Source organism: Mercenaria mercenaria, chromosome 12, assembly GCF_021730395.1.
Source record: "Mercenaria mercenaria strain notata chromosome 12, MADL_Memer_1, whole genome shotgun sequence".
Lineage (NCBI taxonomy): Eukaryota > Metazoa > Mollusca > Bivalvia > Venerida > Veneridae > Mercenaria > Mercenaria mercenaria.
Window position 1 is genome coordinate 20,763,175 of NC_069372.1, and position 17,264 is coordinate 20,780,438.

At 37.0% G+C, this 17,264-nt stretch overlaps 1 protein-coding gene across 1 annotated transcript in view; it reads left to right on the forward strand.

Annotated features, from left to right (window-relative positions):
* Window positions 1-17,264, forward strand: part of LOC123533171 (helicase domino-like) — a 91,044-nt gene that overhangs the window by 48,652 nt on the left and 25,128 nt on the right. The window contains exons 21-30 of the mRNA XM_053520468.1: window positions 3,201-3,337; window positions 10,163-10,349; window positions 10,682-10,879; window positions 11,316-11,457; window positions 11,633-11,752; window positions 12,414-12,491; window positions 12,857-13,081; window positions 14,223-14,353; window positions 15,416-15,744; window positions 16,993-17,195. Coding sequence (XP_053376443.1) covers window positions 3,201-3,337; window positions 10,163-10,349; window positions 10,682-10,879; window positions 11,316-11,457; window positions 11,633-11,752; window positions 12,414-12,491; window positions 12,857-13,081; window positions 14,223-14,353; window positions 15,416-15,744; window positions 16,993-17,195 — 1,750 coding nt within the window. The remainder of the gene's footprint in view (window positions 1-3,200; window positions 3,338-10,162; window positions 10,350-10,681; window positions 10,880-11,315; window positions 11,458-11,632; window positions 11,753-12,413; window positions 12,492-12,856; window positions 13,082-14,222; window positions 14,354-15,415; window positions 15,745-16,992; window positions 17,196-17,264) is intronic.

A 17,264-nucleotide genomic window follows, 5' to 3' on the forward strand; every position in this document is an offset into this window, starting at 1 on the left:
CACACTGGTCAGCTTTCACAGAAACATGGAAATTGCATAAAAGTTTGGTTTGGTCTTGTATATATGTTGCAGTAATAATGTGATGGAAATTTAATATTTATAATTGAGAAATGATAGCCTAGTTGTATATTGTGACAGTTTAGGTGAGTTTTCTCAAAGATTAGAAGTCTGTATTATTTATCTGAGGTGGTTTCTGTACCACACTAGATCAGCTTTCACAGGAACATGGAAAGCCAATATTAAAGCTTAGTTTGGCTCTTGTGCCTGTAAAGTAGTAGTGCTGAAAAACCTGGTTGAGAAATGATAGCCAAGCTCTATATTGTAGCATATTAGGTGAGTTCTCTTCAAGAGCAGAAGTCTGTAACATTCATTTTAGGTGACTTCTGTACGTCACTAGACCAGCTTTCACTGACTTATTAGAAACATATTGAGGTGTCTGGCTCATGTGGGTGTATGTTTGCATTCAAGTATTTTGGAAAAGGAGTTGAGAAATGATAGCCTAGCTGTATTTTGTGACAGTTTAGGTGAGTTTTCTCAAAGAACCAAAGTCTGTAACATCCATCTGAAGTGGCATCTATACCACACCGGATCAGCTTTCACAGAAACATAGAAACACATACAATGCCTTGTGAATATGAAATAGTAATATGTTTTAAGTTTCTTGGAGATGCCAGTTGAGAAATGATAGCCTAGCTGTATGTTGTGACAGTATGGGTGAGTTTTCTCAAAGAACAAAAGTCTGTAACATCCATCTGAGGTGGCATCTTTACCACACCGGATCAGCTTTCACAGAAACATTTGAAGTCTAAAACACCTTCCAGTGTTCGCACAATGTCATTGAGTTTGATGTGTCCTTTAAAATGATTAAAAGAAAACCTGGAGAAGAACTTTCAAAACTCATGAAAAATGTTTTGTCTGCAACTTGCTTTGTCGAAAGAATAGATTTAAAGAAGAATTAGAAAAAAATGAAGGTAATTTGAAAGTAAATACTGTATTTGGTCACTTACTGATTCTGATATACACAAGTAGTTGTCATAAGTAACTGTCTGTGAAGGTGTTTTATTGTAGTGTATACAGATTGCAATTTGTACTAGAACGCCATTTTTGGAAATAGCTCATACAAGTTGTTTTGACTAAGATTTCAAGACATGGTTTCGAGAAAAATAGTCTCTGAAAAAGTACCTGAAATGTCCTTGGGAAGTACTTGAATTATGTCTCGGGGTGTTCTGTATGAATCGTGCTTTATGTTCAGTTCTTACATATCCACATGGGTGAAAGTTTTCCGTATTATGACGGAATTCCGTATTTTGGACCTTCCCAAAGGTCATTTTTCCAAATCGTGTAAATCCGATGAGATTTTCGTGGGGGGGGGGGGGGGGGGGGGGGGGGGATCAAGTCAACTCGTCCCGTAGTCATTGTTCCAGTGCGGTCGTCTATCAATGGCAAAATAATGGCATTAATATTTTCAAGGATGCTAAAAATAGCGCTGATTGCAACACTTGCATCGTCCTTTTCCGTTAGGAATACCGTATGTAACATTATTCTATAGCCGATAATAACCGAACGCTGGCGATTATTCATCCAAAAATAGACTGTAGATCGGTTATTTCCGCGGATAAGAGTGAAGATTCTATTTGAAATTTCCGTGTGTAACCGATGGTTAACGAATCATTTCAGCACGCGTGATACTTTATGACCTCCTTTTACGACAACCAAAAACCTGTTGATTACTGCTAATCGGAGGCAGAAATTTCGATTGTTCACAATACTGAAGAAAATGACCGATCTGACCATCATCAAGTTTCTACCAACGGATTAAATATATATCAGATAGATATTTGATGTGTTGCATATTGCACAAACGATTAATTATTTTACACCAAGGAGATTGAGAAACAAACCAAGAACAAAATTTAACGGCGATGGCAGTTGTCCGAGTTCGATTCTGAAAGATTGAAATGGTCTGATAGTGAGACCTAGAAGGCTAGATAGATATTTGATGTGTTGCATATTGCACAAACGATTAATTACAAATCCAATGGAAAGAAAGGTATCAGACTTCACTGCGAGGACGGCAAACACCAGAAAAAAACACTCGAGTTGTGAAAACTGAGGTGAGATGATTTTTCATTATCTGTTTATAAATGCTTAATCTATATGGAAGAGGTACTAAAACTCACAACATCCATGACAAGTATGCCTCAAATTCAAATAAAAATAAGGGTATTAAACATACTCCAAAATACTGAAACACAGTCTTTAACAGTGTTACCTGAACTTCATACATTATTGTATCCTTAATTCAGGCAATTTTGGCATGGATGTGACCCCACCCTCTTCCTTTCTTCTGTCTTCTCCTTGCTTTACTGGCCATATACACTTGCTTGCTGGGACTGGTCTGTTAATTCTGAGTAAATATTAGTTTAGCTTGCCCTGAACTTATGAGCCCAGCAGCAAAGTGTCAGTTTAAACCAAAGAAGCCAATTTCTTTGGGGAACCCATGCCCAATTTTTTTTTATATATATATATATGTCTAAATTTGGGACTGTTCTTGATGTCTTGTATGGCTCTTCTGTATAGTTTTGTATGTCATTTAATACTTTGTCCATTTGTTTACTTTCAGGTTCTGCCAGGTTCTTCTAATGGTACTAAGAACACTGAATCTATGCAAGACAGGCTGGATAAACAACATGCCATAACCAGTGGCACATACGTAAACACACATAGCATTGCCAAAAGTTAGAAGGATGACCTAAAGAAAAATCTTAAAGGACAGATCTTATCACTGTATACCAATGAGGCAACAAACAATAACAATGATAAGAATTTGAATGTAATCGCATTGTATATTGTGAAATAGTGTGGAAATAATAAAATTACAAATTAATTTTTGAAAAATAAGGTCTTGAATTGTTGTTTGCAGAAGTCTCCAAAACTGAAATACAGAGGAGTCTACTTATCAGGAAAAGTTTTGTACAGTACTTGGAAATTGCTGTATTTCAGGAGCTTCCGGGGCCGCTGGCCCCCTGGACCCCTAGCCAGGGCTTTGCCCTGGACCCACCGGGGGCCCTATCGGCCCCCTGGCCCCCAGATATTTCTTTCAGTATTTTCAGATTTTCTAACTTTCACCCATGTATCCAGTTAATAAGTTCGAAGTTCTTGGCTGTAAAAAAAAATATAAATATTCTGTCTTCTTTCAGGTGTTGCGGCCATTCCTGTTGAGACGATTAAAAGACGATGTAGAGAAACAAATGCCAAAGAAATACGAGCATGTTGTGATGTGTCACCTTTCCAAACGTCAACGATTCCTCTATGATGAATTCATGGCTCAGGGAAAGTAAGGACCCCTTGCTTTTGAAAATCTTCAATAGGGAAAGGCTTGGTCTCGGTGACAGTTTATTCAAAAATGAAGTTTCTAAATATCACAAGAATGCTTACACCTACTTTTCACAAACTTTGAAGGCACATTGCTCCTTGGTAGTGAATGATCCCTGTTGATTATGAGGTCAGTGGGTTAAAGGTCAAGGTCATTGTGTTCAGTATCCTGAAAACTTTTTATCTACCATCCTTCAACTTGCCAGGCACATTTGCCGTGGGCATGATTTTGAGGTCAGTAGATCAAGGTCACGATGATACTGAATATTGCCACCATGGACCCCTCTCAATTTGAGGTTTCTAAGTCGAAAGGTCATTGTCTCTGTCATGTTGTGTTCAGATGGAGGTACTATGTGATCCGTCAGTCTGTTTGCAACTTGCTTAGTTTACGCCAAATTACCTAATCCTGTATCCACAAACTTGATGGACACATTTTGCTTGCACAGATGTGCTGTTGTATTTTCCAGTAAGTTGAGGAATCTGCTCTCACATACTTGATTGGGTTTCCCCCAAAAGAAGTATTTGTCAGTTCCTCACAGATAAATAAGCAAACACAGACACCGGCTACAACTTAACATGTGGTACTCGGTCGCATGATTTGCAACAAGTAGTGCATATGTATATTTTGAAATGCAAGTATTATTTGAGATAGTGTAATTGACAAGCAGCAATTGTGTTCAAGAATAAAGGTCGAATTTCTGGTCTCCCAAGATTCAAGGTTGTTTTGTAGACAATTTTTAAAAACACTTCACACATGTTTTGGCAAAAACAGCTTTTATCATTGGGATATATATTCACTCCAGGAGAACTACGTTCCAACGTAAGTCAAGTCTCATCGATATCATGTGACATACCTCAACGATGAAGCTACGGTATCGCTTCGAATGACCTTGTTGATTCACGTATTATGTGTAATTAAGCATATATTTTACGTTTTTATAACTGAAAAGATAAGTTAGATGTGTAGAAGATATATTAGCTATTTGCAGCATTTTGCAAGATACAACGAACTAGTTACAAATACACTTATGTAAGCTACATAAATGTTGCAAGGCCGCAACGATAACATACATTATGTGACAACATCTCACATACAGTGTTGCAAAGTCTCAGCATCATAATTACCATTTGAACTTGTAGAAAATTACACTTATTAGATATACGTACATGCGTACGCCGGCAATCAATACTGTATAGATAATTAGGATCGTAAAGCATTACTCCAAGAACTTTCCACATAAATTAGCTATTTCGTAACAATGTTTTCGACACCATGTGCAAGCGTATTGCTCATTTTGTCCGCATATAATATTATTATTACGTCGTGCAAATGTATTAGGAACCTGAGACGTCATAACTCGTAACCATAAAAGGCGCAAGTGCTCTCAGGACGGATATTTCTGTCGAGTTCGTAAACACATAACTGATTTTTTTTCTTGCATATCGTATAAAAATTTAGCGTTTCATTCTGACAGATCATTTTTGTTGCATGCCGTATTTTACAAATAACAACAGAAATCTTAAAAGCAATTAGAACACTTCATTTGCAGTTCTCATTCTTATGGCAGAGCATGCACCCACAGGGCGGGAAATGAACGTCCGTAAGCCGAAGTACGTCATTACATTCAGTGAAGCACAATTAATAACAAAGTTCCACTTTAGTTTTATCGTTTAAAGTATAACGGTATGTTCTTTCCGTAAAATAAACGTATTCAGACCGACAAAAATACTACATGTATTAAAATAGGACGAAGAGAAGGTCTCAAGGTACATGATATTGTCTAAGTTCACAAATAAAATATCATAAAATATCAAAGCAGCGCAAGTTGTCATAACAAGCACGAGAGCCATCGCATGAGGTGCCAGATGGGTTTTGCAGGCATTGGTAAAGTCGACGGAAAGGCCAGTCCGGTGTATTTTTCTTATTACGTATCTAAAATATTTAAATTGAGTTTCAGTCGACTGCGATCGTGCAATATTTTCCTTATTATATACGTTACTATAAATAGTAACAAAAGCCGTTTAAAAACGGTCATTACGGCTTCTGTTTATGTATCCATAATGGCGCAGTGCGCCTCTGGCGCCATAACCATAACGGCCCGGGGTAACCAGAAACGTCAGCGCGTTTTGATGTGACGTCATGAAGCAACATTATTTATGGCGATTGAAAGGTCGCTGAATCAGATCGATTGTCAAATATTGATGGCATTGTTGATAAAAAAAGTTAAAACAAATAATTCTTTTAGGTGTTTGGAAAAATTTTAAAATGAAAATACCAAAATAAATATTAAGTGAACGTATATGATAAAAAAAAAGTCATAAACGGCTGGTTGTGCCTTCTAGCCGCAATGGCCACCTAGTTTCATAATGGTCCTCGGAATAAAGCCCTTGGGCGATTATATAGAGAATAATAGGTTAGTGCCGTAGATGAGAAAGTTTATCTGGCGAGGTGGAGGAGGTATCGGGAGAGCCGAAGGCGAACCTGATAACGTCCGGAGCCGAGCCAGATAAACTTTCTCCATCTTAGGCATTAACCTTTTTATTATATTTATCTTGTCATTACTTCTTTTTCGATATTTGGTAATTTATTTTACAAAAATAAGTGTGCGACAACCGTTTCAATGACGTCATATTCGTAATGAAGTCACTTATATAATGACCGACAAAATCGCAATGACTTCTTCGTTTTTTAATAAAAACTCATTATTTGACCACTCATTTTCTGAGTTCGGACATTTCCAACACAATAGTGATGGTTTCAATGCAAAATTTCTTATGACAACAAAATTGTTCATAAGGTCACATGATCAACTGACCGTATATCACTGGTCACGTGTCAACTGACGGTATATCAATAAAGATATACGGCACCCTGATATCGGGTCGAAAATACTGCAAGTGACAGGATAAAACACTAGACATGCGATTATGGCAAGAAAAACACAACCCAGTCGTATATTAACTTCGTAGCAATTCTTCATGAAATGTTTTTCTTTTCAACCCTAAATTATGCTTTATGTAAGAAAGTACAACTATCAAGGCATTTGATTTTATACAACATGTAGCCCCTTATCCAAATGGTATAGAAACTGAAAAACCCCAGTAAATGCTCGAACAAATGAAAAATGCACTTTAAACTTTTCTTAACGATTATAGGTACACGTGTAATAAACAGGTAAATAGATGGGAGAACGGTGTCTTTTAGTGATAATGGCCCTGAAAGAAAATAATAGCCCTCGGGCTATAATCACCCCTTGGCAGGGCCATATACTCAAAGGCACCACTCTCCCATATATTAAACTGTACATATTGCAGACAACGCTTTCAGATCAGAGGTAATGTTTTCTAAACGTTTAAATGGAAAGAATCGCGTGATGTCTATGACGTACCGTCCTGCGGGACGTTGCGACATCTATTTGACGTTTCAACTTGTGGAAAATATGAATACGGCAGCTTGATTTGTTTATTAGATTTTCGGAGGAAATTCTTCTCGTATTTTTTCCTGTTTTTGTACCCGAAAGAGAATTTAGACATAAAGTAATTACGTAGGTATGTAATAAAAACGTTATCAACTTGTACGTGGATATGTACTCGTTCTTTCGCTCCTAAAGTCGCGCAATCTTACTGCTGCAGAACAAGTGCATTATATCCACATACAAAGTCAATAACCTATAAATATTGACGTTTTTGTTTTATTTCGGGTGCGGTACCGTCAATTGTGGCGTCAGTTTCATGTATGTCGTAATTTTTTAAGTTCTTTAACAAGGACATTTTCTGTTCCACTTGGGTTAAAGAATAATAATATCTATCATGTGTTTGCGAATCGGATAGAAATATCCGTCCCGAGGGCACTGCGCATTGGGCGGTAATGAGGCTTGCCGAATTAACGCCATGCGCAGGTGGCCGAAGGACAGATATTTCCATCCGATTTTGTAAACACATGACTGATATTTTTTCCTGCGTATCGTATACATGTTACCATTTTATTCTGGCAGACGTTTTTTCTTGCATAACGTATTTTACAAAAGGTAGAAATAGTTTCTTTTTAGCACTCTTTCTTATAGTGGAGAATGAACACAAAGCGCGGGAAAATAAGGTCCGTAAGCAGAAGTGACGTCATGATGTTTTGCGTTACGCACAATAACAAAGTTCCACTTTAGTTTGTCGTTTGTAGCGTAACGTTAGTTTTTATGGTAAACTAACGTATTTTGAATCGAGAGATTATACTATAAGGAACGGAGAGAAACTATGAGGTACATGCTTTTTTCGTATTTTACATAAACAATATATTATTAGTGTATGAACCAATAGTTGTCATTAACAGCACGAGAGTCATCTGGCATGGGGGTGACAGATAGGTTTTGCCGGCATGGGTAAAATAACCGGAAACGCCAGTCCGATATGCAAGAACAACTTTTTTATCATTGATTAATAATATCTGTCATGGCTTGCCGAATTACCACCATGCGCAGGTGGCGAGGGACGGATATTTCTATCCGATTCGTAAACACCCTGACTGGTATTTTTTTTTGCATATCGTATACATGTTGGCATTTTATTCTGGCAAATTATTTTTCTTGAATACCGTATTTTACAAGTAACAGGTAGAAATACTTACGTAGCACTCTTTCTTATAATAGAGAATGAACACAGAGCGCGGGAAATTAACGTCCGTAAGCAGAAGTGACGTCATGGTGTTTTGTGTTACGCACAATAACAAAGTTCCACTTTTAGTTTTATCATTTATAGCGTAACGTTATGTTCTTACGGTAAACTAACGTATTTTGAATCGAAAAATACACTTTAAGGAACAGAGAAAAATATCAAGGTACCTGCTTATTTCGTATTTAACATATACAATATATTATCAGTGCATGAACCACTAGTTGTCAGTAACAGCACGAGAGTCATCTGGCATGGGGGGTGCCAGATGGGTTTTGCCGGCATGAGTAAAATCATCGGAAACGCAGTCGGGGTGCAAGAAATAAGGAATAATACACACGTAGTAATTATAAAAAGATTTTTTAGATTTGCATGGATAAATAGGCATTCATTCTTCATAAAGACGCGCAATATGTCTCTATTTCCGCTGCAGAACGCGTGCATAGACCTAGATACAATCTAATAACCTACGATTACATGCTTACTTCAGGTTTCTTAGTTGCGTCCTGTGCTTCAAAAGAATCTTTTACAGACTTAATAATAATTAAGGTGTGCGCATGCAATAGTATAAGTCAACTCCGCGCTACCCCGTACATATTGCTAGTAAGATATCAAATGAAATAAAGAAAGGATAAAAAATACTAGTACATTGTACATACTTGGACAAAATCTGATTTTCAGTCACAGACTTGCTGGTACATTTCGCTCGAATATAAGTATGTTTAGCGCAAGACTTCGATGAGTGTCAGTAACGCTTACCTATGTCGCGTTTAGAGTTAGTAACATCATCGGTTAGAGTGAGGAACATGATATTAAATAAATATTGCCTGTTTATGATAAGCAGTTGCAGTAATATGTTTCTAAGATTATAACTGGCATTGCTTTAATCGGTCATTGATGTCAGTAAGTATTGCTGTTGAAAAATGTAGTACATTTGTTTTATTCTGGAAAATAGCAAAATGCTTCTTTTTTCTAAATAACAGAAAACTGTTTTTAAAAATTAAATGTTTTGATAAATTTATGCGATTACTTTTAGAATCTGAATACATGTTCAAGTCAAGACATAAGTAAATATCATAAAAGTAATTGCTATATATGAAAATAATATATGCCGTGTCATATTGAGCGATACGGTAACCAGAAGTCGTTGAGATATGTCACATGATATCGTTGAGACATGACTTACGTTGGAACGTAGTTCTCCCGGAGTGATATTTGTCTATTTCAGTTTTGGATGAAATAAGATGGAATTAACTTGTTCCTTAGGATTTGATGTGGTGTATTATTCCACCATTTCCCCCACACCCCATAAATGATAATTTTTTTGGAATGTCTTTTTGTATTGTGAATGTTTTTTATGCCCCCGAAGGGAGGCATATAGTTTTTGAACCGTCTGTCTGTCTGTCCGCAATTTTCGTGTCCGGTCCATATCTTTGTCATCGATGGATGGATTTTCAAATAACTTGGCATGAATGTGTACCACAGTAAGACGACGTGCAGTGCGCAAGACCCAGGTCCGTAGCTCAAAGGTCAAGGTCACACTTAGACGTTAAAGGATAGTGCATTGATGGGCGTGTCCGGTCCATATCTTTGTCATCGATGGATGGATTTTCAAATAACTTGGCATGAATGTGTACCATAGTAAGATGACATGCAGTGCGCAAGACCCAGGTCCGTAGCTCAAAGGTCAAGGTCACACTTAGACGTTAAAGGATAGTGCATTGATGGGCGTGTCTGGTCCATATCTTTGTCATCGATGGATGGATTTTCAAATAACTTGGCATGAATGTGTACCACAATAAGACGACGTGTCACACGCAAGACCCAGGTCCGTGGCTCAAAGGTCAAGGTCACACTTAGACGTTAAAGATCATTTTTCATGATAGTGCATTGATGGGCATGTCCGGTCCATATCTTTGTCATTCATGCATGGATTTTAAAATAACTATGCATGAATGTGTGACACAGTAAGACGATGTGTCACGCGCAAGACCCAGGTCCGTAGGTCAAAGGTCCTAAACTCTAACATCGGCCATAACTATTCATTCAAAGTGCCATCGGGGGCATGTGTCATCCTACGGAGACAGCTCTTGTTTTAGTGATCAGTTTTGTTCTTTTTATCTAGAACCAAAGAGACACTAGCAACTGGACATTTTATGAGTGTTATAAACATCCTTATGCAATTGCGGAAAGTGTGCAATCATCCCAGTCTGTTTGATCCAAGACCAATTATCTCTCCATTCCAAATGCAGGGCATTGTTTATCATACAGCATCTCTAGTCCTCAAAGTATTGGATTATGATCCTCTAAATGTAAGTATAGCAAGAAATAGACTATTTCAGAGAAGATAAATGTTTATTTATGAGGAAAAGAATTTAAAATTCCTGTTTGTGAGAACTTTAGCCAGCTGGCGGCAAGTGATTCTGCCTTTGCGGCCAGTGCAGACCAAGATCAACCTGCACATCCGTGCAGGCTGATCTTGGTCTGTACTGTTCGCCATTCAGTCAGTAAATTTTAAGTGAACACCCCTTTGAATAATAATTTAGTGATAGACCAGTCAGATAAAGTTTAGTTGTACAAGCATTGAAATGGAAAGGTTAAAAAATAGCCAGAAGTGTACAGAATGGCTTACCATTTCTTCCAGGACGTAGATCTTCAGCTGTATCCTGGTTTGGCAGAAATGGAGAGAGACCTGCCTGCATTTATTGCTCACCGTGTAAGAAAGTTACAGGCACCTCGACGCTTGATCGAGGAGATAGAGATACAACCTAGTCCGCCACCTCGACCACAACCTGGAAAACTGAAAACCAATGCGATCAGATGTGTGTCACCTGCTGTACAGGTATAGGATACATGTTGTACTTGATGTTGTAAAATTGTCTGGTATTTCATTTGTTTTTGAGGCAAAGGTTTGTCTGTGAAATTAGATTTGGATGTTGTGTCATATTAAGGGCGATGTTTTGTGATATTTTACTTCAGAAGGATTATCACTGGTTGTGTAACAGTAGTAATATTTTAGTTACTCTGTTTGAGTACTTTTTTTGATATCATTTGAAATCTAGAAGTGTAATTTTAATGGCTGATACTTGATGTATGAAAACTGTCCATAAAAATATATTTAGAACAAAATTTATGTGAAGTGTAGACTTTTCCAGCATTTGGCTTTCTTCTTCTGCAACTATTTTCCTTAGCTGAGAAATAAATTGTTTTTCTGTCTAACTGTACAGAAAAGGAATGTGTGATATCACAAGTTTGTTGTACATTTTGTTATATTTCAGTCTGGCCGAGCATCTCCGGCACTGAATAGCAGATCTGTGTCCCCAGCCCCTGTGATAAAACCTGTCAGTGCACCATCCACTCTATCTGGCTCCAGTCAGCCCCCTTTACAGGCTACTGTTGCTCCTCAGATCCAAGGACAGGGTAAGTTATATATACAGTTTCTAATTTCAGTTGATTTGTACTAGTATAATGTATCTTTTAATGTTTCACTCGTATCGCATATTTTTTATTTTGCATGATGTTAGTATATGTATAGTAAAGATTGTTTGAAAAAAATTTTGTTGTTTAAGTATTTATGAAGTACGTATTTGTTTAGGCACAACAAGTACCAGTAGCCAGCAACCAGTCAGTAGTCAGCCTATAACTGTACAGATCCAGCACACAGAGCAGGGTACCAGGCTGGTGTTGCCTTCTAATCAACTGTCACAGCTGCCAGGTAATTTGTCGACAGATTGACTTTAATTTGTTGTCAGAAATAGAAAGTTAAGATTTTGCTCTATTTTTCAGCATTTAAAATTGAAGTTAAACTACGGAAAATACATTGAAGTTAGGTGCATAGAATCTTCAGTATGCCTTAATGATCCTGAATTCTATCTTCTGCCTGGATGATTCATCTAGGCATTCCTTAAAGGGTTGCGAAAAGAATTGTCAAACTTGCCAGCTTGTGTCAGAGCCCATATGTACAAGTAGAATTCACCATATTTTACTATAGATATCCTTAACATGGACAAGTACAAAAAAAGTTTTTGGCGAAAATGGACAATTAAATCAAAATCAGAGTTTGCTGCCTCTGGCCTTTCACATGGAAGTACAAGTTGCAAACTTTGTATAGACTCAAGTGAAGACTTCATGCACTGATAATAGTGTTTTTCTGATGTACACTTCCTCCTGCATCTTCCAAATTTATTTGAATTTAAATGGATTAAAATGGTTACTGTACCACTACATATGATGAAAATTTCGACGGGCGGACAGAACAATTGTGTTGAACGTCATTTCTGAAACAGTAACTGGATTTGGTCAAACTATGACCTGGTGTTAATTACACTGTGAAACCATAACATACAGTATCTTACAGGATTGGAATGTATTTTCAGGCTTCCTTCAAATAGTACAGACATCCTCTGGTCCTCAGACTGTGGCTACCTCCAGTGTTGTGTCCACATCATCAGTTGGTAAGTATGTTTTTGTTGTTAACATTTTAGATATTCACAGAAACCGTGTTTATAATACTCCAAATTGCATTGTTATTTAAAAGTTGATACATGTTAAATTATATAGAATCGAGGCACATTCACTGCCAGTAATGGATCAGATGTTCAGGTCCCATTTTAATGTCCTGCATGATGAATACCAACCACTTTGATGAAAGAAAAGATACTAGATTATGCTTACCCATGTGTGTGGAGTTGCATTGAATTTGTGTAGTCTGACTGGTCAGAATATTGGTTTCAGTGACAACAGCACATTTAGTTTAAATGTATCATTACCAAAATTTAAAAAAAAATCTAATTTTCATGTTCAAAATTTTTGTTATCAGTGAATGGTTCCCCAGTTGTGACAATGGCAAGCCCCAGTCTGAAAACTGTGGTATCCAGCTCAGCATCACAGTTGAAGATGTCGCCTGGGATACAGTCGGGTACCAACTTCCCTACGGTACAGTTTCCAGCGGGAAGTCAGGCTCAGAAACCAGTGATGAGAGTATCCCCACTCACTGATGGTCAGCAAAATCATGCCAACGGCGATGGTCTTGTCTTCACTGCAGGTATTCACTATTGTCTTCTGTATGAATACAATGGCTTGAAGTCTTTTGTTTTAAAGTATTTTTTATCACAGTTTAAAAAAAGCCAATTTCAAGTTCTTTCGAGACATAGAGTCACTAGTTCAGCACTGTTTTGTTGTAGTGCTGATGCTCTCGTAAAGTAAACGTCAGTATTATGCACCAGTCAGATTCTTTCTGGATTGGCTGGTCACCTAAACCTGAGATAAATTGATAAAAAAATGTATGCCCAGTGTGATAAGGGACTTTAAATTATTTATGAGTGTATGAGCTTGTAATTAAACCATGGTTGCAAATAGTATTAGTAAGGAATCACTTTGCTTTCAATGCAGCTGGTAGCACCTTTTGCATATTCTGGTGAATCGATCTTTTGCTCTCACTGAAACCTGCATGGGATTTAGAATTCTTTCATGTGCAGAAGCCGTCCAGCTGCATTATGGAAGTTTGTTGCCTACATGTTTCTGAAATAATACCCACAGAGTTCCTTCAACATAAAAGCAGGAATGTCAATATTATTTTTGAAACCTTGACAATTTATATAGCTGTGTTATTTTAGGAGGCTGTATGATAATGCCGAGACACCTTAACCTGAGATAGTTTATCAGATGTATCACAAATTTACAGTCTATATGCAGAATTAAAGGGATAAATTGAAAATGTCGAGACATAGAGTCACTAGTTCAATATTTTGTTGTTGTAGTGCTGATGTTCTCGTAAAGTAAACGTCAGTATTATGCACCAGTCAGATTCTTTCCTAGATTGGCTGGTCACCTTAACCTGAGATATATCCATTGTTGCTGTGTGTATAAATGTTTCTTGGTTTAAAAAAGTTCTTTGAATACTGCACTTTAGAAATCTTGATAAAACAGCACATGTTCTTATGGAAATGACAGTCAACTTTTATCGCTGGAACTTGACAGGACCAGCATTTGTTCAAGTTGAAGGTAGTTTAAGCCATGGAACACTTGACGTTATAGAGGGATCTTTCCAGGACCTGATGGTGAGTTTGGGCGAAGGGTGGTATTTGAATTATCCAGAGTTCGAGGGAACGAAGTGTGACGGCATAGCCATTGGATTTTTTTACTCCAGTAGAAATATGTATGATAGTTGAGCATTTACATTTCAGCTTCAGCTGCTTCCTCCACCTCGTTTGTGATGTCAACAACCTCTAAACCTGTATCCTCCGTGTATACTCCTCAAATGATCAAGCATCTGGAAGATCAAAAGAAAAAGAAATGCAAAACAAAGTTTTTCTCGGTAAGGACCTTGTATTCTAAGGATTTAAGTGAAAGTTCATTAGTTAATGAAAATTCTGTGAAGTATTTTCAGTTAGATGAAAGAAAATGGGTTTCTGGAATTTCAGGAAAAAAACCCAGCTTGAATTCCTCTAAAAATGTGAAAAGAAAGGGCTATGTTATTGGATGAAGTTCTTTGTACAAAACATTATTTCTCCCGACAGATTGTGAATTATGGGTATGAGTACTGGCTTTTAAACAAGCTGAATGGGTAATGTGTACTTTGTGATACAATATATTGGCATATTATCAAAAGTACTAAGTTGATGCAATGCTGACAATAGCCATTGAAAGAAGAAGTTAAAGTGAAGTATTACAGGCATCCTCACATGTATTTGGTCAAAAATGAAAATAAAAACACATCCACAGACATTCCAAGACAAAAGATAGGTTCATTAAAGAATGGCATTCTATTGAGCTGTTATGTATTTTATGATGACCAGCACTGTCATTTTTCCACTAAAAGCAGATAATGGCCAAATATCCACATGCCAGCAACACTCATTTCCTTGGTAGATCATTCAGATGAAAAAGTTCATTTCTGAGAAATAAGTTTATAAACATTTACAAAATTTGACAGTGTAGTTTCTGGGCAATAATCTATGAAGGCTAGTCTTGCCTTGCCTCTTTAGGATACAAGTCTTCTTCATTTTTGCTTTACTTCCCGCCACCTCTGATAATTTAATGTGGGGAAGTTGGCAGTTACTTGTGGAGAACAGGTTTGTACTGGTACAGAATCCAGGATCACTGGTTGGGTTAACTGCCCGCCATTACATGACTGAAATACTGTTGAAAAACGGCGTTAAACCCAGAACAAACACAAAATTAGTTTTTTTAATGAAAACGACAGAACGTTCTGATAGTCACAAAATTGAAGCAAAATGAACAAGATTTTTTTTTTAAAGTAAAATTTCATATTTGTTTGAAGTTCAATGCGAGTCATGTTATTAAACCTCATTGTTTTTAGTAAGCGATTTTATTTTGCAAAGGTGAACTGATTCTTAACTAATTTATTTTTTTTCAGGAACCACTGTATGATAAACAGATGTGTAAGCAAAGAGAAAGGTTGAACTATATTTCTAGAACAAACAAACAACATTGTGAACGTAAACCAGTTTATGGACAGGATTTATGTGATGCTGTTAACATTTTCAAAGACCCATACACTAGTAAGACATATAGAAACCGTGATACTACCCAGTGGAATGGGCCGGGTCATATACATTGTCAGTGTGCAAAATTATGTACAAATCGTTATCATCCTAAATATTTATGGAACCAGACCTCAGTGCTTTCAGATATTATTCACACTCCAGAACAGTATTTACAGGAGTTGGAAAATATATTAGATAGGTAAAAGGTTTTCTTAATTTTCACGTTCACTAAGTTTGAAGGTGGTGACACAATGCATTTGAAACTAGACACTACATTTAAATTCTTCTGCTGGTATTGCATTTCAGGGTTTTTTTATGCCCCCAAAGGGAGGCATATTAATTTTCAACTGTCCGTCCGTTCGTTCGTTTGTCATAACGTTAACTTTTTGCATGAAGGCACTTTATTTGCAAACCACTGCACCCAGGACCTTCAAACTTCACATGCTGATAGTACTTACTGAGTCTTATTGATGACTATGTCATCAAACTGCTAATGAGTTTTATGCTTCCAGAGCAGCATATATTACCAAAACTTTGCACAACTGTATTTTCTTTTTGCCAAGGCCAATTCACTAGCACATGTATAAATCGAGACATAGAGTCACTAGTTCAATATTTTGTTGTTGTAGTGCTGATGTTCTCGTAAAGTAAGCGTCAGTATTATGCACCAGTCAGATTCTCTCTAGATTGGCTGGTCACCTTAACCTGAAACAATTTTGTTCATAAATAGGTAGCCAAGCAGGAAAACATGATCATATTGAACACATGTATGTTTTGTAGCTATTAAAATGTAGCTGTTGAAATTTTACAGTCACAAGATTAGTTAAACTTAACAGGGAATAATTTCCCAGGCTTTACGAATGTGGTAACATGTTTTGAGTCATAGTCACGACTTGAAGTAATTTGCTCTTAATAATGCCCCATGTGGTTCTGGGACGATCTGTGTATGAAAAGAATTGGAACCACTGCCTTACCCTTGCATGATCGTAAGAGGCGACAAATAGGGTCTTAACACTTTGTTTTGCAGTAACTCTGTGATTCCAGCAGGTATGCAAATTTTGATTCCATACCTCGTGTTTTTATTTCGATGTAAATGAGATTTGGAACCAAAATTTGTAGTCCTGTTTGGCGCCATATAACCTATACTGTGTTGGTGCCTCGTAAAACCCAAATAAAAAAATAATAATGCTGACGTTCTGATAAAGTGAACATCCGTATTCGCAGGAGTGAGATGCTGTTTAAATTGGCGGGTCACTTTAATTTGAAATAATTTCATTAAAGCTTAAAAAGAGAACCGTGTGAAAGAAGACAATTAATAGAATTTGGTTAATACAGGTTTATGTGAGAAATGTTCTGATAATATGTAATTAATCTTTTGAACCTTGTTATTTAGACAAAATTAAAACTAGTAATTTAGTAAATTACCGAGAGTAATTCATTGTTTCAGGTTTGTATTTGTAACCCCACCAGTGCAATCTCAGACGATACGTATGCATGTTTCTCATCCGCCACCGTCATACCTCAGAGAGGAGTCGTACAGAGAGACATTACTTCGTACAGAGCTCTCGCCTAAAACATCCAACTACCATAACATTTGTACCAGAATGAATGTACAGTTCCCAGAGTTACGGCTTATACAGTATGACTGTGGTCAGTATTTGTATATTATAACAGTAATGATTTTAGAAATGTAAATAGTGAGTTTTTAGTGTCTTAAAA